This window comes from Theobroma cacao, chromosome 1 (genome assembly GCF_053813885.1).
Source record: "Theobroma cacao isolate CCN51 chromosome 1, ASM5381388v1, whole genome shotgun sequence".
NCBI classification, from domain to species: domain Eukaryota; kingdom Viridiplantae; phylum Streptophyta; class Magnoliopsida; order Malvales; family Malvaceae; genus Theobroma; species Theobroma cacao.
This window is the reverse complement of record NC_142639.1, coordinates 7,503,030-7,523,326: the sequence shown is the minus strand read 5'-3', so window position 1 is coordinate 7,523,326 and position 20,297 is coordinate 7,503,030. Positions and strand designations below refer to the sequence as shown.

General features: G+C 32.9%; 4 protein-coding genes across 4 annotated transcripts; all 4 read right to left on the bottom strand.

The window, feature by feature from the left end:
- Window positions 1–863: 863 nt before the first annotated feature.
- LOC18611870 (26S proteasome regulatory subunit 4 homolog A-like) lies at window positions 864–4,900 on the bottom strand. Its single transcript, XM_018114061.2, has 6 exons — window positions 4,315–4,900; window positions 3,333–3,578; window positions 2,411–2,580; window positions 2,124–2,340; window positions 1,841–1,981; window positions 864–1,113 (listed from the first exon to the last, which is right to left on the bottom strand). Exons 1-6 carry the CDS (start codon window positions 4,795–4,797, stop codon window positions 1,030–1,032), a joined length of 1,341 nt encoding a protein of 446 aa, XP_017969550.1. The 5' UTR covers window positions 4,798–4,900; the 3' UTR covers window positions 864–1,029.
- A 2,219-nt stretch (window positions 4,901–7,119) lies between these two features.
- MYB69 (myb domain protein 69) lies at window positions 7,120–8,286 on the bottom strand. The gene is made up of 2 exons (XM_007048338.3): window positions 8,011–8,286; window positions 7,120–7,907 (listed from the first exon to the last, which is right to left on the bottom strand). Exons 1-2 carry the CDS (start codon window positions 8,162–8,164, stop codon window positions 7,171–7,173), a joined length of 891 nt encoding a protein of 296 aa, XP_007048400.3. The 5' UTR covers window positions 8,165–8,286; the 3' UTR covers window positions 7,120–7,170.
- A 6,105-nt stretch (window positions 8,287–14,391) lies between these two features.
- LOC148764491 (gamma-secretase subunit) lies at window positions 14,392–17,286 on the bottom strand. Its single transcript, XM_088806060.1, has 2 exons — window positions 16,877–17,286; window positions 14,392–14,814 (listed from the first exon to the last, which is right to left on the bottom strand). The coding sequence occupies exons 1-2, from the start codon at window positions 17,142–17,144 to the stop codon at window positions 14,654–14,656; spliced, it is 429 nt and encodes a 142-aa protein (XP_088662186.1). The 5' UTR covers window positions 17,145–17,286; the 3' UTR covers window positions 14,392–14,653.
- Window positions 17,287–18,543: 1,257 nt separating this feature from the next.
- On the bottom strand, window positions 18,544–20,214 carry LOC18611867 (ankyrin repeat-containing protein BDA1-like). The gene is made up of 2 exons (XM_088802898.1): window positions 19,504–20,214; window positions 18,544–19,374 (listed from the first exon to the last, which is right to left on the bottom strand). Exons 1-2 carry the CDS (start codon window positions 20,080–20,082, stop codon window positions 18,544–18,546), a joined length of 1,410 nt encoding a protein of 469 aa, XP_088659024.1. The 5' UTR covers window positions 20,083–20,214.
- Window positions 20,215–20,297: the final 83 nt, after the last annotated feature.

Below are 20,297 nucleotides of genomic sequence, written 5' to 3'. Positions count from 1 at the left end.
TAATATGTCACATCATCATTAATTATAATATGTCAATGTAACATATTATTTTTAATTATAATATGTTAACATGTCACGCTATATATAACGATAAATGACATTTTAATTAAATTAATCATTAATCATAAGTATTTATTTGATTCAAAATAAAAATATAAAAATTTATTTAATTTAAAATAAAAAATAAATAAACTTGATTGAACGCAATAAAAATTTAAAAACTTATTTAACGTTTTTTTTAATAATTTTAAATTTTTTTTTATATATTGTGTCATTAAATTTTAACTATTATATAATTAATATAAAAATGTAAAATTGAGAAAATTGAGCTTGATTCTATTATGGTTATATTTGAAAAAATTTTCATTAATTCGCTTATTAACTAAATAATTATCTAATTTGGTTAATCAATTAATGGTCCATTAAAATTATATTTATAACATCCATTTGATTAATTTTCGTAGCACATACAGTTATGATTATTTTTTAATCAAATTAATTGTTTGTACACCCCTAAAATGACACAATTTCTTAACAAAAATTTCCAAACTAATTTTTCTTTTTTACAAACAAAAACATGGAGTGAGGGGGTCATTCGTTTATATAAACAAAACACTATATAAGGAAAAACGGCACTGCGTGTCACAATTTTGTGGTACCAACTGAAACTTGAATCATAAAATTTTATACATTTACTTAAAATAATAAAAAAATTCAATAGGAAATATGAAGAAAGATATGTTTTTAAATTCAATTATATTAATGTTTATAATGTTGCAATTAAAAGGGATATTATTGCAACTCAAAGGTCAGTAATTGCAGTTGAAAGACTAAGTTGCAGGATCAAGAAAAGGAAAGGGAGATTGACAATTGACATGCTTCACATTGCTCCAGAAGTACAGGCACTTGTTAGGAAATAGAATAACATGTCACAACACTAAATGGTTTGCAAGAAAAAAACCTTTCGGGTAGATCCAGAAATACAAAAGAACATGAATATCTTCGAAAATTATGTGTAAAACAAGTTTTCTACATATAAAGTCCTTCTGGCACCCCTTCTTTCTTCTTGAACATCACCTTTTCCTTGGCCTTTTTAAAGTCTGCATGCGTCACCTGAAACACCGGATTTTACAAAATCAAACCCTTAATTCAAGCAATTACCGAAGAATGTCTCGATTTAGATAAAACCTACAGGAGCAATCTGCATCACATCAACCGTGTGCTAATGAGAGTGACTCAGAATACGGATTACAGGTGCTAATGACAAACCTAATTCTAAATAGGCAAGATTACAGTGCCAATTACAGTCTAGCATTATGCAAGCCCAAAATATAAGCAGGTTATCAAGAATATAAACCTAAAATAGAAGAAAATAGAGCATTCTCTACTTGCAGAGTGCAAAAACCAGGGAATTTATTGCTGTCTCATAAGAATCTTAATTAGCAGCAGGAAACTTCTTGATGCTACACTCTACAAATAATTCATTTACATTTATTGTTTAACTGTGAATGATATGCTGAAATGTCCTGTTCTCTACTGCAGGAGGTACATCATTCTGCAATGTAATTCTCAAGACGATAGAATGACATAAAATATCTGTACTTAATTCTCTCCTTCTTTCTTTCCCTTTTCTCACGATACAATGAAAAATTAGCATATTTCATTGCATCCTACGAAAAATTGAAAGAAAAAAGAAGAAGAGAATTTGATGTATATTTATCTATATTGTTAAAGCATTTCCAACTCTACATTATCGATCTGGAAGTTAGAAATAAAATACCTTCACCTTATAAGAAAAGAGAAGTACAGAATTTCTTTATTAAGAATTTATATGACTCACCTTCATGCGACGCTCCCTTAAAGCAAGTAAACCAGCTTCAGTACATATTGCCTTTATATCTGCCCCAGAGAACTCATCCTTAGTCATAACAAACTCTTCCAAGTTGACATCATCAGCCAATGTCATCCTTGATGTATGTATCTGCAGTCCACAGTTTTAAATGTGGCTAAGTATAATAATGAATCAAGCTTTATAGACTCAACCTACATAAAGAAAAATTAGAAGCAAGAGAAAAACATAGTCAATGTACAGCTTCAACACAATCATGCAATGCCACACATACCTGGAAAATGCGCCTCCTTGTTTTGATGTCAGGGAGAGGAAATTCAATCTTCCTGTCAATTCGACCAGGGCGAAGTAAAGCTGGATCAAGACTTTCAATTCTATTTGTTGCAAGAATCACCTTGACATCTCCTCTTGAATCAAAGCCATCTAATTGGTTCAGCAACTCCAGCATGGTCCTCTGAATTTCACGTTCACCACCAGAATGGGCATCATACCTGTGGGGTATTTTAATGAGAAATATTGCAAGTGTAATTCCATCAAGGCATAACTGTTTCACTAAATTACCTCTTAGTACCAACTGCATCTATTTCATCAATAAAGACAATTGAAGGGGAGAGATCATCAGCAACTCTGAAAAGTTCCCTCACTAACTTGGGACCATCTCCCAAGTACTTCTGAATTAATTCACTGCCAACAACACGTAAGAAAGTTGCTGATGTAGAATTTGCCACTGCCTGCACAAATGACATGACAAGCTCAGACTTTATTGATACAGCAAAACCAACCAGTGCAGCCAAGCATGCCATACTAGTGCAAACAAATAGCTATTACCACAATAAATAAAGGGATAAAAGAGTAGGAAGCATAGCAGTGAATTTATTTTCCATAGTAACTCAATCAAAAAATAAAAAAACACAAATTGTAGTCATGTAGAATTTGGGTCCTCTGGTATGTGTGATCATGTCTGTGCCTCAGAACCTAGCCACTGAAGGAAACTAACCTTGATGTTAAGATGATGAAGGTAAGTATAGCCCATCATGCAAATAGAATTAACAGGAAAAGGCCATAAATGTAGTCAAAGACTCAAAACCTAGCCACACATGGGTCTCCCGTTATAACCAATGGGAAGTTTAATAATAAACTGAACATGAAACAACAATGGACATAAAAAATGAGACACTCAAGGTATGAAGACCAGGAAAGATTTTCACATTCCAGGAAGTTAGGAAACTCCCGATATAGATTAATTATGAGGATGTTGTGTATGCTTGTCAAAGAAATTATATACAATCGATGTTTTTAGGAATTCAGTTGTCTTCATACAACTAAAAGTACGGCCCATCCACATTGATTTTTGGAAGTTTTTCATCTGATTAATTTTGAAAAACAGAGGGGTAAGGAAAGAAAAAAGACAAAGTCATCAATGATTACAGGTAGATACCCATATAAACAAAATAGTTGGGCAGGAAAAGATAAGAATGCACACCTTTGCAAGCAAGGTCTTGCCTGTCCCAGGCTCTCCATACAAAATAACTCCTTTCGGAGGTTTGATACCAATGTCCTCATATAATTCAGGATGAGTAAGAGGCAACTCAACTGCCTCCTTAATCTCCTGTATCTGAGCATCCAATCCTCCTATATCAGCATAAGATTCCAATGGAGCCTTTTCAACCTTCATCACCGATACCATTGGATCGACTTCATCTTGCAGAAGTCCAACTACAGAAAGAACCTGAGAGGTCACATACAATAAGAGAGCATAAACATTTCTTTCCAAGAACAGAGAACTGACCTGAGATAAACCATAATATCTTTGAGAAAATGCTTAACAATCTAATGAAAGAATAGATGCAGAAGTATCCAATGAAAGAACAGAAACCAATTTATCCATTCAATATAAAACGCATTCAAAACCAGGTTATTTCAGTTAGATATTGCATCCACAGTAGGGGTTGAACCATATCCCCAAGGACTGCAACATTACGCAACTAAGATTGCAAACAAACCAAGTTGATAAGCCGAACACCCCTACTTGAGCACGTTCCCTCAAATTCTATATCAAGCTCATGTGCGTTCATTTCTTGAGAATAAAGAGCTTGAGCGTATTGTTAACTGATTTATAAGTTGAAGCTCAATTAAACGTTCATTTTAAAGCTCATCTAGGACCTACAATTTAAGCTTGGATAAGAAAATTTTCCAGATTAAAAGCCAGTTATCTAGTACTACAATTTTCAGATGAATTCACTCATATATCATAATTGTCCAACCACTAATTTTAATCCTAGTAGAATTTGAATCTATATTGCATAGACAAAACTTCGGCAGACACATAGCTCAGTAAGGTTTCAGCTAAACATAAACTTGTTAAAATTATCTTATCATGAAAGGTAACATCTCGGAGAAGTTTCCCTAACATTGACTCTAAATTGCGTATTCAGAAGTTCACATCATAGTTCTATTTGAATTACCTTATTATGCATCAAAATAGCACAACCAGGCTCCAGCTGGTCTTTATCGACAAACGATAAAATGCCCACATAGTATTCAGGGCCAACGGACGACGAAACAATGGCGTGATTCTCATCGATGAGTTCCTCCAAATTACCCACACTCATCGGGGAGCCTCTCAAATCATCGACTTTAGATCGATCTTCCTCGGCTTTCTCTTCTTGGGGCTTTAGCCTTTCCTGGTTAGCAACGAACTCTTCTTCCATTAGTAAATAATCCTTGATCCGCTCCAGCTTTAACAGCCGTAGCTTGCACTTGCTGAGAGGGGTTACCGTCGGAAGCCGGGCAGCCGCTTCTGGACCCTTTTGTTTTCGTTGCTTCCGACCCACCCTGGCCGGGGGTGCAGCTGGCTCGAACTTCTTTTCCTTCTTGTCGGACCCATCGGATTTCCGGTCCCCGGGAAGACCCTGCCGGTTCAGACCACCCGGTGTTCCCTGACCCATGCCTTAGACTATTGCTTTAGAGAGAGATGGAAAATGTAGAAGGTTTTGTTCAGATTTTGGCTTTGGGATCAAGCCACCTGCTTTATACGGGGAGTTTTCTTTTCCTTCCGTTCGGCCTCCTAATTTTTTCTTTTTCTTTTTTTAAATAATAGAATAAACCCGAGATTTTGAAGCGTACAAAGGTAAATTCATGGTGAAACTATTTATTTTTAAAATTTGACAGGGAGAGATTTAATTAACAAAATTGTGTATCAATTAATAAATTAAATATTTAAATATAATTTATTATTAAAATTAAAATGTATCTTTTTCTATTTTCATTTTTAAAAAATTCGCCGATTAAAGTTCCCATTAGCTTTAATAAGACTAACATGGAACGACTAGGTGGCTTTGCAATGAAACTGGATAGATGCACTGCATGCCAAACAAAATTGTGGAGGTGTATACAGGGGATTGAGGTTGGTATGGGAGTCGGGATTATGCAAAATTGATCCACAAATTGATAGCCGGTTAGTGATTAATGCCATTTCTTCACAATTGACCAATCCATGTATCAACTCGGACCTTATAAACGCCGTCAAGATGTTTATACAAGACATGTATATAAGGAAAGGAATGTCTTAGCAGACTTTACGGCGAATAAGGGTTCTCTTTGGAAGAATCTTTTTTATTTTATAATGGTCCTCTTATAGGTGCTAGAGAGATTGTCATTATCTGACATGTTAGGGGTTTGTCTTTCTAGATTGATTTCAATATAAATAATTTCTTTCAAAAAAACAAGTTATCAAATGAAAATAATTTTTAATAAATATAAATGATAGATTCTAAAATGAGTATTTAGTCAAAGTATCATTAATTTTTGTTATAAATTTTTTTTATTAGACAAAAATTTGAAAATTAGGATATTAAATTGCAAAAGTCCTAAAGTGAAAAATTGTGTAAACAATTGAATCTTAATTGGTAAAATCAATGATAGAAACGGTTTATTATACTTTGAATTAGCAAAAGCAACGAAAAAAACCAACCATGATAATCATTACTGCAGAGAAAGAAAGAACCAATAATTGGCTGCATGGTCCGGAGAGGTCCCCTGAGAGCCGAGGCAGCCGGGGACTGATGATACGTGTGATGCGAAACAACATAAGCAGAGATATAAAAGCGATTTTTTTCCTGACTTGCGTATTAAAAAAAATAAAATCAAATAAATTTGATTTTAATGTTATCAAACAACAGTTCAAGGTATTCGAATATTTAATTTATTGATTGGTAAATAATTTTTAATTTAAAAAGTAAAATTTTAATTAAAAAAAAAAACTCAAAACACAATCATCCAAAATTTATCAAGTAAAAAGAAAAACGTTCAAAGAAACCATGACAGAATCATCCCACCACAATCAAAATTGAATCATTTCTGTACATTAGAATCACTCAAGTAAAAATTAATTCCATCATTCTCTCAAACATTTGATTTATCAGTTAATATATGATATTCCTGCTTAAAAAGTTAAATTCAAATTCCCTTCCCTCAATTATATAAAAAAAAAATTCCATCCTTTGCAACAGACCACAACCAGCACGGAGCCACCGTCCAGAATCTTGAGAACTTAGATGACTAAGTAAGTAATTTATTATTATTTTTTAACTGTTGCTTGCAAGTTTTTTATTTCATGTAAAAGTGAAAACTCGATGGAAGATCAAATACTTGTTCAGGCAGCATTTTGTATTCCAAATGTCATCCCTCACGTCAAGTTTTAGGTGTTATCTGTAAACTCAGATTCAACTGTGCTGCCACTTGACTATAATTTAAGTGGTAAGGATTGGAATGAATTTGGGCAGAAATTAATATTAATTTAGATTCTAATTCTCTCTTATATGAAGAATATACACTAAGAATATTCATTTGTCTGCATTATTGAAGATTGCAACGTATCAACAAATATTCTTAAATTTTAAAAAAATTAAACGCATCAAAGGCTGATGATCTATCTGCATGCTCTCAATTATTAATCTATGTGCAAAAGGAAAGGCCACATTGATGGCATGAGAGAAAGCCAAAAGGGAACAATACCTAACACAGGTATGTAGTTAAAAAATTATTCATGCCTCACTAGGTACACACATGAGCCACAGAAAACAAATAATTATAATCACTGCAAGAATATTTTTAAAGTTCCATCTAATTAATCTGCAAAAGAATAATATACTTATAAGACTTGTAGCCCTATTTTTCTTTTGCATACACTAGCTACTCAATTCCTAGCTAGATAAGATTATATATATATATATATGGAAATCAAGTATAAATATAGGAAGATCTGAAGATTGACCCAATATTCTACTTAGCGGAAAAGATTAGCCCAAGAGGTTCAGAAATTAAGAGATTCCCACACCAAGAAAGTCTATCAAGGGAATATCCTTGTGCTTGATTGATCCTTCCCCTTGAGAAACTATATGCAGATTCCATAGTGCAGATCGGTTATCACTGAACTTCACTAAACCTCTCCTGCACGTCTCACCTTCACTTCCAAAATTTGAGAATGTGAATGAATGATGAACATGAACAGCCTTGGGTCCAATGAAATTACTGCAGCCTTTCTTAGCTAATTCATCCTGATCACTTGCCCTGACATAATCTTTTCTTGCTCTACCGAAACCATCATAATAACCTGATGAATCGTTTGTGATTGTTGATCCACGTCCACTCAGCCAAGAAGGTGATGAATTTGAAGAAGACAGTAACGAGAAACCCTGTCTGTCACGAGTGACTTGAAACCTGCAAAACCCTAACTTAGAGTCAGACGTTGATTGGGGCCTCAAAAACCCGTCAAATTTGCCACCAACATTGTTTTTGTTGGAATGATCAGGATTTCCCTGGCCAGTTCGCTTGCTATAGATTAACAGTTTTTCTCTTTTTCTTCTTGCCATGATAACATGGTAATGATTCTTGACAGCATTATCAGTTCTTCCGGGGAAAAGCCTAGCTATGGAAGCCCACTTGTTTCCTTGAATCCCATGAGCAGTGAGGAGTATCTCTTCTTCCTCTTCTGTAAATGGCTTTTTGTTGATGTTAGGATCAAGTTGGTTGTACCATCTCAGTCTGCAGCTTTTGCCTACAAAACATACCAAGACAGTGAATACATAAAACTATTTCTTAAAACTAGAGCAAGTTTGAGAGATCAGAAAATTGAAGAGAGATCTAAACCGATATGTCACCTGATCTTCCCTGAAGATGTTGCGCAATGAAATTCCAATTCTTGGGACCATACTGTTCAACAAACTGCTCAAGTTTCTCATCTTCAGCTGGTCTCCAATGCCCTCTATGGCAACTTTTCTCGCTATCACTGCTATTGCCTCTAAAATTTCCCATCAATATTTATGACATCAATGACACAAGCAAGAAGATCACAAAAGGTTTAAGAAAACATAAAAAGAAGAAATAGTCTCCAAGTGAGAATTATAAAAGTAGGTTGGTTTTAAGAGTTACAGATGAGAAGTCGCTTTTTTTCTGTATGCAAGATAGGGTGTGCTATTTATATATACATAAACAACAACTGATGACTCTGAGCGAGGCCATTGACTCATTGCCTATTAATTTTTCAATTAATATTCTTCCATCCTCCCCATTTTTCCTCTCTCTCTCTCTCTCTCTCTCATGTATGTCCAATTTTAGGCATAAGGCAAGCTTATTACTTCTATCTGAGGTTCTCATCCTTCCCAAAACAGCTTTGCATTATTTATTTTTTAGCAAGTTTGGAAGTAGTTTGTTCGATGCAGTTTATTAGAGTGATGAAAATGGGAATTTAATTAATTTTATGAAAGAGGAAGTTGGTGAAATAATTGCTGTCAAAACTGGTTTTGGTGTAAGGTTGCTTTGTTTAAATGGTAAGTTTATAAGCATAATTCTTGTTGTGCAGCTATAGCCTAGCTATATGTATATACACAACTTGCACCTTAATTATAATGCTTATTTTTCACCCACAGTTGAATTGAAGTTCCACCTTAGTTACCAAGCACATGATGATCAATTTCATAGCAAGAAAAGCTAATAACTAATTAAACAGTTAATCCCTCTGTGATTTTTTTGCATATTTGATGAAGACAACTCAACAAAGTTAGTTCATTACAATGGGAATGGCAAAATTCCTAATCAAAGCAATGTGGGATTTCTTTATCTTTTCTTCAAAAAGAGAGAAGAGAAGAAAAAGGGAGAGGGGGGGGGGGGGGGGGGGGGTGTGAAATAGAGTAGATTTACATAACCTTTTCAACTAGGATTTATAATGCCTTTCCAATTCTATGCAATGCAGTCTATTCTTGCAAGTCTTCAAAGATAATCACACAGAATTGGATTGAGATTTGAGAGTTTTGGAGAATTATTGTATTTGTAGGTGTAAAAACATAACATGCATAGTGCTAGCATTTATTGTAGTGCACATTCTTTTCTGTTTTCCATCATATTCTGCCTTAAAATCCTCATTATGGGATGCAGTTTTCTAAGTGAGTGTCAATCTTTATGTAAAATAAACTTATAGCAGTTATGGCACAGAGTTTGCTGTGTACAATGGAAGTTTATATGGCATCATCAAGGGTAAAAGGAAATAGTAGAATTCTTATAAAGTACATATCCCTTGCCGTTTGATTGTTACTTCTATTACTTACTTTTTGTTTTTGTACATGAAAAATACATTTGAATATCAAGGGATTATAGATAAAATCTACAATTTTTATTTAAATAAAAAAAATACATTTTTCATTCTACTTTTACATAAGTTAATTATATATATCATAATTAATGTTATATTTTAATTATTTATCTCTAGTTAATCAATTATGTATATTGGTTTTAATATATATATGCTGTTAAAGATGGGAAATTTGATTTAAAATATATTAATTCCTTGTTAATCTTTTTAATCTTAAAGTGCTCTTGGCTACATGAGAAAGAAAGAGAAAGAGCAGCACAAATTAATTTTCTGAGAAAAACTTTCTGCAAGCATAATAATGAAGGAGGTAAGGTATATCCACAAATAACTTAAAACATTTGAGAAAGTGACCCAAATAAGAAAGTTGAAGAACTAGTGATTATTCAAACAAGTTATCTAATACTCTATCAAAGTTAGTTAAAACTTCAACATGGGGCATAAGCATATAGCTGAGTATGGCGATCCTGTACATATAGAATAAATAACAACTTTAGATAAGGGAAAGAGGTTTAACCAAGCCTAAAAGCAAGGAGGAAAATAGAGCCATTTGATCTTATGCCCATGTGTATGGATTTGGCTCTTCTCTATTACATTTTAATTACTTATGTATATAATCATCTTGACACTACACCATACGAAAAATTAGAGATAGCACTGATGAAGAGAAAATCCACAAATACATGTTTATCACTAAGCTTCTTCTTCTGCATGCTTTTCATATACTTTGGAAGATTTTTTTTCTTTATTTTATTGCAAAGTTTGCCCTAGTTTTGCATGGAAACCAAATTAGTACTCTAAATACGCCTATTACTAATTAAACATAATACAAGCTACTAATATATATATGCCTATTACTAATTAGTAGTTGGGACAATGGGTTTGAAAGCCGTGCTTGATGAAATCTAGAGTTTTAGTTATTTCTTCGTACAATACAAGTTTGTTTCCATCATTCACTATAGGGATGGAAACTGCAACAGACTTTTGCGAAAGTCAATTTCCTTATGCAATTGTACATATTTTCCTTTTTGCACAAGCCAGACGTTTTATGTTAGTAGAAATCTTTAACAAATAGAATAAAGATTTTGAACGACACGGTGGCTTAATATTAATAAAATTACTTTTTTTAAAAAAATATATATTTCTTTTAGATCTTCTAGAATGCATAGTTTAAAGAGGTAGAGGTATATAAATATTTGTATATAGTCCAAAAATTTGTTGTAGTCTTAATATATATTCCTCTTCTTTAAGGGGAATCATATGCAAATTAAAAAATAATTCCAAAAGAGCTGAAAATAAGGTAAAGAATTGACTGCCCTCTTTCTTAATGTACCAAAGATGCTTGCACGAAGTGAGTTCCCCTCTCTTCTAATTTGTCTTTTTCTAATGAAAACCATACGACACCTTAGCTATACATTTTACCAAAAAAGAAATCCATTCAAGCAACATATATATAGATATATATCTTATTCTTCATATATAATCATATATCTGTCAAAGCTTATAAACTCCACCCACGTTTCCCTAACAACACCACTATTTGTTACATCATCAAGCACTAGCTATAGAATATATAAACCAATATACAACCCTTTCCACTAATACATATCCAAACCCACTACCCCTCCCATGAAACCCTAGTTTTTGCATGTGGACCCCATATCAAGCTCGCATGCCAATTAAGCCCCTAATGACATGTTTGGTTCATGAAATAAATATGAATGGAATAGAATAGTTATTATGTGAAAATAGAATGAAGTGAGAATAAAATAGAATAAGTATTACGTAATTTGGTACGATGAATGGAATAGAGTAGGAATAATTATTATGACTTATTACAGTGTTTGGTTGGTAACAATAGCTTTAAAATAAGAAAGGAATAGAAAATAAAAAGATAAAAATACATTTTATTATATATAATTATTTATTTTTATTTTATGTTTTAAATATTAATAATTTATAATTAATTAAAATATTAATAATTAATAATTTAAATATCAATATTTTAATATAATTTAATTATTAATATTTTAATTATAATTTAATATTATTTTGATTAAAATATTAATAATTTTTATTTTTATTTATACTCATTAAAAATTAAATATATTAATAATTTAATAAATAAAACATTAATAGTTTAAAATATTAATATTTTAATATTTTAATCATATTAATATTAATAATGTTTCAATTATATATATATAATATTAATATTTTAAAATTTATAAATAATTTATTCTTTTTTATTCTATTTTTGCCCTTTTTCTTTTTTTCTTTTTCATGGACCGGTCTCCGGAAAGGCGACCGGTGTAAGAAAACGTCGATCTGGCGCACCATGTTGCCGGATCTGGCCACTACGGTGCTAGATCGGCGCTTCCCCACGGCTGGATCTGATCGTGGAGTGCCAGATCCAACCGTGGGATCTGGTCGGGAAGCACCAAATCCGGTGCTTTCCGCAGCCAAATCTGGCCTTTGAGTGCCAGATCTGGCTGGATCTCGGTTCAATGTTGTCGGAAAGGACTAGATCGACGCTTTTCGACCATATTCTGTCGCTGTCGCTGCCGTCGCCGCCATTGCTGCAGTCGTCGTCAGTGTTGAGTTCCAGTTAGAGAGAGAATGAGAGGGAAAAAAACGTAAGAAGAGAGAGAAAGAAAAGGAGAAATGGGAGAAAAAAGGTATTTATAGGTTTAGGGTTGTAATATTTTTAAGTTATAAGAGCTATTTTTGTCATTATATATTTGAAAGCTATTCTATGAGCCAGGAATAGATATTACCGGGGTAGGAAGGGAATAGATAAAGATGACTTTTAGCCTATTTGATAAAATTTTTATTCCTGCGAAATTGCTATTCTGTGTTCCAATTTTGTACCAAACAAAGAAATAGGAAATGATCGGGAATAGAGGGGGAATAGCATAGCTATTCCCCGTACCAAACGTGCAGTAACTTTCCCTTCTCTTCGTTATCTCTTTTAGATGCTCTGATTTAGTCTATTCCATCATAGTTTGCATACATTTTTTTTTGTTTGAAGGCCATAGTTTATATACATACCACATGAAAGAAGGCCATAGTTTATATACATACCACATGAAAGTTGCTAAGATGATCTGCCCCCTCAAGGTTTTAAAGATGGATATTAACCTATATTGCTGGAGACCCGAAAATAAATATCGAATACATACGGATATGTTCAATATATTTTAATTTATTTTAAAAAAATTAAAGAGTTCGAACGTTATATTTATATCTATCAAACATTTATTGTATACAAATACTTATTAAAGAGTTGGAATAATGACGTATAAATATATGTATATATATATCTCTTTGAAAATCTTCGACGTTGGTCTTACACTTGGGTTTTCAACTCTATTAAAGTCAGTATGTATATACAACAATATGCTCAACAAATTACTTTGCTGTTGACTTGAGCTATTTGAAAGTTGTTCCAAACAATAGCTTGGTGCTTACCGATACGAGGACCATTAAGTTTCTGCCTTTTTTTTCCATGCTTAAACTAACTCCTATTAATTCCCAGTTAAATAATAGTGTGCTTAATGAGATAAACTACAGCTGGTGCGTCCCTTTTTGGGCATGTCTCTTTCGTTTTGTTTTATCAAATTTGGTAACAAACATACTCTTTGTTTATTGTACCTGAAGATAGTAAGATATGTACACCTTAAATTTATTAATTAATATGCTGCTTCTACCTAGAGAATGACACCTGAGCTACCACTATCTATAATTGCATCATTTAACATGTCACCATCTAATTTAGATCATTTATAATTTCCCTTTCGTTTTCATTTTGCTGTTTTGAGTTTTGTTTTTTTAGAATGAAATTTACTCTTTATAAATATATATATATATTTATATGAATGGATTTTTATCCTATATAACATTGCTAGTTTATAAGATAATAATTACATAGTATACACACTGCACACACAATATTTAAACTTGAACATATTATCAATTTATCCAAGAGAAACTCAAATTCAAATTCAAATAAATTAAATATCAATAATTCTTAATTCGATTTATATACAAAGTAGATATTATCACACCAACCATATCAAATATCACATTTTTTATAAAAAATTAATTAAACAAACCAAACAGAAACAGATAAATCAACTAATAAGTCAGCAAATAGTTACACAAATTCAACATAAAGTTAGATCAAATTCATGTACAGTGAGACTTGAACTTGAGAACTCAAGGTTTCATCACTTTCTCTTTACCACTAAAAGAAAGGCTTCATTGCCAACTTGCCGTATATTATGAACAATGACGGTACAAGAAAGTCATGAATTGAGAAATAATAACATAAAACCTTTCTATACCTGTAAATATTAATGCCATGCAATTAGCTTAATATATATGAATGAATAAAAAGTATTGAGTAAAGTTTAATGTGCAATGTAGAAAAACATATTTTCTCAGAAATTCTTTTTTTTGTTAATTTAATATTGATGTTTGTTTGTAAACTATTTAATGAGCTGTTAACTAAACAAAACTTCAACAATTAATTATTGTTACGATGGCATAATTGCCTCAACTAAAAATTCTTATAAATGTTGTTGCTTCGCACAATTTCTAACATGCATAGTTCACTTATTTGCATCACATTTTGCTATACAATTAGTTAGTACAACTTTATAATATTTATGGTTACTATTATATTATAAAATTAATTTTCTATTTAAAAAGTTAAAATAATAATGATTTAACAATCGTATGCTCTATATTTTGACATGCCAGTTTCATAAAATTCCTCTTTGCGTGGCGGAGGCCACCCTATGTCAAGGATGCACCAAAGAGGTAATTAAGCATTTCAAGACACAAACAGAGCTTTATATTTTGACCCTACTCATTTCTATCATGAAGAACAATATTCACAAAGTATATATTATTACACCCAAAAGCAGGGAAAAAGCAAGCTTTCATGTTTGACTACATTCCTTATACATAAAAGCTTGATTAGGTTTCAGAAAAATTGACAATTTGATTACAAAGCATAATTGGTCTAGCAATCAGAATATATACAAGCGTGATTTCATACTAAGAAATCAAAAACTCAGACCATTGTTTTCTCACCCTTTTTTCTTACTTTCAAGATATTGTTTAGCAGGCACATAATTTTGTAGGACAGATGACTAGCTCCAACCTGTCAAACCTAACTGGTCTGCAACATTATACATTACCAGTTGATCCCAGATAGGACCAAAAAGGCGTTCTCCTCCAATGGCAAATGTCAATGCCCAAGAAGACAAAAGAGCTGAAAACACTGCAAACCCAACTGCTGATCCAAGAACATCTGCAAAAAGAACTATCTATTTAAAACATACAAACAACAAATCCCACAATTTACAAGAAAAAAATATGCCTGAAAGAAATATATGGGAAATTTAAAGGACAGATTTGCTTCAAACAGCACCATCATTGATATCTATATTTTTCCCAATAAAACACCCCCCCCCCCCCCCCCCAACCCCACCCCCCCAAACAAAGGAAAATGTGCACCCATGCCACCATATAAAAAAAAGGCCCTTCTACAATGTCAAAAGGGCAAACTGATGATGCAAAATCAACACCATCACTAAAAAGCATGCAGACTTGTGATAGCGAATTATAGGATAAACTCAGATGTAAGAGCTTGAAATTAAGCATTACCCTCTAAACTTTTGCCCAAAGAAGAAAAGACATAGCATAAGTTACAAAAGACGAATGGCCTAGTGTCGTCAAGAGTGCAAGGCACACTCTAGGCACTAGAATTCTAATATCGCCCAAGGCAAAAGGTGCAAAAAAAAAGCACTCGCCTAAGCCTCAGAGAGCAGACCTAGCTATCTGAAAAAGGTATGTTATTTTTTTATTTATCTCCCCTTCCCGCCATCCCCCCACTCCACCCCCTTTTTTTGATTACCTCTTCCGTATTTTGGCTTTATAAAGCAGAGAAATTGCCTCTGTATTCAGCTCTCCAAACAGGGGCTGCATACCTCTGTTTTCCTCTACAGAAACCGTGCAACTACGCTGGTTTTTGTCAACAGAGAATCTCCTGCTCTAGTTTTTTTGTTCAAAGGCATTTTTTCTAATTTTTTCTCCTAAAAGCAAAACATAATGTCTCTTTTTTATCGTAAAAAATGAAACAATATAAGCTTTCTACTATTTTTTCTTGCTTAAGTTATTACACTAACAAATCTTTTTTCTACTTAAATTGGTGCAGGAAGTTTCAAATGGCAATAATAAAAATTATCCTAGGTGGAAGTACAAGGTTCTTTGTTATATATATATGCCTTCCTTCACTCATGTGAAAGGTTTTTGTGTCTTGCACCTCAGGCAATAGAAGGGTCCTAGTGCCTAAAGAGCACCTTGCACTTTTGACAACATTGTATAGAACTACTTCCTCAGTTCTCCAAAACACACAAACAAAGAGAAAGGACAGAGACAACAATTGTTTGGCAACACCAAACAACATAACTATCCATCTTTGTAATGCTAAATAAGGTGCAGAATAAGTTAATTGGTAAGACTTTCAACTTTTCCTATTGATCATATTAATTAGGCAACAAAATTCTCACCAATATTGCAGATTGTGGTTATTGGACCCCCAAATTGAAGCTATTGGATTCCAATGAAACTGTTTAAAAGTTCTCGTTTACTTGCTTCTAACAGACTAAACAGCCACTGACTTGCAATTAAGTAGGCTAAGGCAAATTAAAATTAAAAATGAAAATAATTCTTTGCAATTTCTTCAAGTCTAAAGAAAATGGATAAGATAATGATAACTTCAGTTTCCTAATCAAACTGTGACCTTAAATAAAAATATAAAAGCTTTATTTGATCATTGCTTTCGCCATTTGCTGTTGGTTTTTCAAAAGTTACTTAAAGTAGTAAAAGCAAAAATGAATTTAATTAGCAATGAGCATATAGCTAAAGTATAACATACATTCAAACATAATTGTTCGATATAAAAGTAAACCATATATTTTTGTTCTTCACTACTAATTTTTTAATTTTTACTTATTCAAAATTAACTATACTTTTTTATCCGAATGAAATTTTATATTTTGCTTCTAAATGCAAAAAGGAATATAAAAAAGAAAAGCAACAGCCAATGCAACCTACAATTTCTAATAGATAATAGATTGTATAATGTTTAGCAACTTATAGTAATATGCAACTCAGGCATCATAAAAGAAATTTTTAAAAAAAAATTTTACAATTAAAAAGAAAAAGAAAAACTCAATCTTGATCAATTTGCTAAATGCACAAATAGAAACAAGAAAAAGGAAATGAATTCGAAAAATTCTCAATTAAACCATAGGCGTAAACAAATCAATAAAAAAAATTGAAAAAGTATGAAAAGAAGGAATAATTACAGGGGCGAATACGAGGGAAGGAGCGAGAGTGACGGAGAACGGGCCAGAAGTAGAAGCAATTGACGGCCCAAAGCCACGGCAGAAGCGCGTAGCCGAACTTGTAGAATCTCCGCGCGTAGGACAACGATTCTTCCTCCGATAGGCCCAACGGTCCGTCGATTGTGGGCCACACCGGCGTCGATGACAGTATCGAATTGCCGTTGTTTGTGAAATCGTTGTTAGGGTTAGGATTTGGCGTTGCGTTCGTTGATGCCTGTGAGGCTTCCATTTTCAATCTACTACTCCTAATACGACCTCGCTTTTGGAGCTGAACGCAGAGATTTACTTCGGCCTATGGGGGGACAACGCTTTCCTCTTTCTATCCTTCGGGGGGACTTGGAGAGGAAGAGAAAAAAAGAGGCCGTTGCTAAAACTGGTAATAATACATTAATTAATACATAAGGTTGAGAATATTTTATATTAAAATTTATTTTTTTTAGAAAATTGCTATTTCATGGTTTATATTTTAATATCAAAAATTAAAAAATAATTTATGCAAAAATAATTTAGAATATAAAAAAGTATTAAGTATTTAATAAAAAGAAACTTAAAAAATGAAAAAAAGAATGAATGGAATATATTTTATTTAAATTGAAGAGTTACGTAAAATTATAATAAGATTTTGTCCTTCAACAATAACCTATAATTGAATCCGGTTTGCAGATATCATTTCCAATTATTTTTTCATGTATTATTAATCTACTAAATTAAATATATCAATTTATGAGTTTAAATTTTAATATATATATATATATATATATCTCAAAATCAAACTAATTAAAAAATCTTATTAAATATTGATTGGATGTTAATCGAGCATACTTTAAAATTTAATTAAACTTCACTAGTAAAGTGTTAATTACAAAATTTTGAAAGCCAAGATACTAATTTTTAAGGAAAAATGCACCTTAATTTATCAAGCTTATAATTACATGATAAGATTAACATATATAGTTAAATATAGTTATTGTCATTGGAATTTAAGGTTTTAATTAATTTTTTTAATGCTGACCTGCTTCGTTTTCTTTGTTAAAAGTGGCAAATCTTTTAGTAAGTAGATGAAAAATGCTTTTTTACATTATACTTTTGTTTCTAGTACTATTTATAGCAAAATTTTATTAAATAATCTAAGGGTGAAATTTATGGGCTTTATTAACATAATTTGCCTAGATCCATACTTATGTGTTAAATAAAATGGGAAGAAGCTTAAAGCATATTTTTATTGTTACATGTTCATTATCGGATATAATATTTATAAAAATTTTTATTAATTTTTGATTAAAATAAAACTTGTTTTTTATTTTATTCCTTTTTGGAAAATTGGCTATTAATTAATTAATCTACATTTTACGATTAAATTTTTTTTCCAAATTAACATTATCTGATACATTTTGAAATAAAAAAAAAAGTTGGCAGAACATTTTTTTTTCCATTAAAGTTTAATTATTTTTTTTGTCCCCAAGTAGTACAATACAAAAACTGCAGCGGTTCAAAACTAGAATTTGGTCGTGATACATATAACTACAAATAGAGATACAACATAGGAAATATGAAAATGTTAATTGATGCAAGATGCGTCCATCTTCCAGGGTGGTAGGTACGCCAATTTGAGTGTTGATCAGGCTTGACTAACGCTCTTTGTACCACACTTTCCAGAATCGACGCAGAACAAGGAATAACAAGCACAGTAGAACGAATAAAAAGTAGCAGGTTTTGGGTAAGAAGAACAAGGATCGAGAAATGACACTAAAAAGGAACCAGCATCCTAGTATTAGAATGCTAATTTTCGATACCCGGGAAGCACTGCACATGGATATCTTTATAACAAAGAACAAAATGGAAAACAGATTGATAACTATGGGCACGAAAGAATAATCTGGAGATATGACAAATATTGACATTTGAAAGCATATAGCAAAAAATGCTAATAATACCTGTAGAGCAGCCCTGAAATCTCGGGGAAAAGGTTTAAGGAGGCCCAGGGTTAGGAAAAACGCCCCTATAAAGACTGCACAGATTGTAACATAGAAAACAAGAAATTCAATTGGACCCAAGACTGATTTTCCCACCAGATTTCTAGGAATGAGAGTGGAGGTTGGAGCTCCAACCTGCCAAACAGGAGAATCGGAACCTTCACCTCGCCAAACTCCACCAGGCGGGCTAAGAATGGCTTGGTAGGTGGCTGTTAATAGCAGTCCTAATATTACTAGTAAAGCGTTGCGGTCCTCGCTTGATATGCTATCCATATCCTGAAATAATTCCGCTGATCCCTTTGTTAAAATATTGACAATTGCTTGCCACAATTTACCTAAAGTTGAAACTCCAGGAAATGAGCAAACACGCAGTATATTAATGCTCTCTCCGTTGTTAACTTTAGCCAGTGTAATATCCAGAGCCGTTAAACCAGCCTGATTGGTCACATTTTTATCAGCCTTGCATTCTAATAGCAGTTTCAGCATCTGGTTAATAATTGTGACATAACATAAGCCTCTATAAATTGACAATCAAATACAATAAAAAAACCAAAGGATCCATTCTTTTAACAAACTAGTCAAAGTAATTCGAGCAAATAGATGAGGTTTGATCACCTGGGGATGATTATTGGCCGCAGCTCTGTGCAGGGCAGTGTTGCCATCCCTGTCTTTCCAGTTCACCACGTCCTCACAATAGTAAGTCTTCTCAAGCATCCGGCATAAGGTATGGAGAGCATCTACTCTATTGTTTTCCACTGCAGTGTGGAAAGCAGTCTGGTTTTGAATTGTCACATCAAAGATACACTTAGGACAATCCTCCAAAAATTTGGCCAAAAGATCAATGTTTCCTTCTTTGATTACATAATGCAAAGGAGTGTAGCCCTCCTTCCCTTTCACACGAACAAGATCTTTTTCCATTTCCAGGAGACGAAGCACCATCTCTTTATGCCCGTTATGCAAGGCCAGGTGAAGGGAGCTAAAACCACGTTGGTTCAACTTCTTAGCAAACGATGGCTTTAAGTTCATCATCTCCATCACAAAATCGGTGTGCCCTGCGGCTGCAGCTATGTGTAAGGGAGTGTCAACAAACTCCATCTCATCAATGCGCTTCAAAACATCTCCGTCTTCTTGAATTGATGCATGGCGTACCTCGATATTTCCTGCTTGAGCAGCTGCCCTCCACCCGGCAATCATAGCGAGACAAGAAAGGCTATAGGCAGAGAACTGAAAGCGTTTGGAGTAATAATATAGTAACTAGTATCTTAAAAGAGAGTAGGTAGCTGTGATTTCTAAAGGAAATGAGGAGGGATTATCTCTGTGGCATCAGGATTGCATTTCTTTGTAAGGTGCTTGTCTTCGTGATCAACGAGCCTACAAGTAAACTCGGGAGTTTTTTCAGTAAGTCAATT

Bases quoted from the DNA above. Each gene is read 5' to 3' on its own strand.
- LOC18611867 (XM_088802898.1), bottom strand. From the start codon at position 20,082: ATGATTGCCGGGTGGAGGGCAGCTGCTCAAGCAGGAAATATCGAGGTA. The intron at 19,375-19,503 runs GTGATCAAACCT...ATTATTAACCAG, and splicing joins CGGCCAATAATCATCCCCAG to ATGCTGAAACTGCTATTAGA.
- LOC18611870 (XM_018114061.2), bottom strand. From the start codon at position 4,797: ATGGGTCAGGGAACACCGGGTGGTCTGAACCGGCAGGGTCTTCCCGGG. The intron at 2,341-2,410 runs GTAATTTAGTGA...AATACCCCACAG, and splicing joins GATGCAGTTGGTACTAAGAG to GTATGATGCCCATTCTGGTG. The intron at 1,982-2,123 runs GTATGTGTGGCA...TGTGGACTGCAG, and splicing joins CAAGGAGGCGCATTTTCCAG to ATACATACATCAAGGATGAC.
- LOC148764491 (XM_088806060.1), bottom strand. From the start codon at position 17,144: ATGGAAGCCTCACAGGCATCAACGAACGCAACGCCAAATCCTAACCCT. The intron at 14,815-16,876 runs GTAATTATTCCT...TTCTTTTTGCAG, and splicing joins CTTCCCTCGTATTCGCCCCT to ATGTTCTTGGATCAGCAGTT.
- MYB69 (XM_007048338.3), bottom strand. From the start codon at position 8,164: ATGGGAAATTTTAGAGGCAATAGCAGTGATAGCGAGAAAAGTTGCCAT. The intron at 7,908-8,010 runs GTGACATATCGG...TATGTTTTGTAG, and splicing joins ACATCTTCAGGGAAGATCAG to GCAAAAGCTGCAGACTGAGA.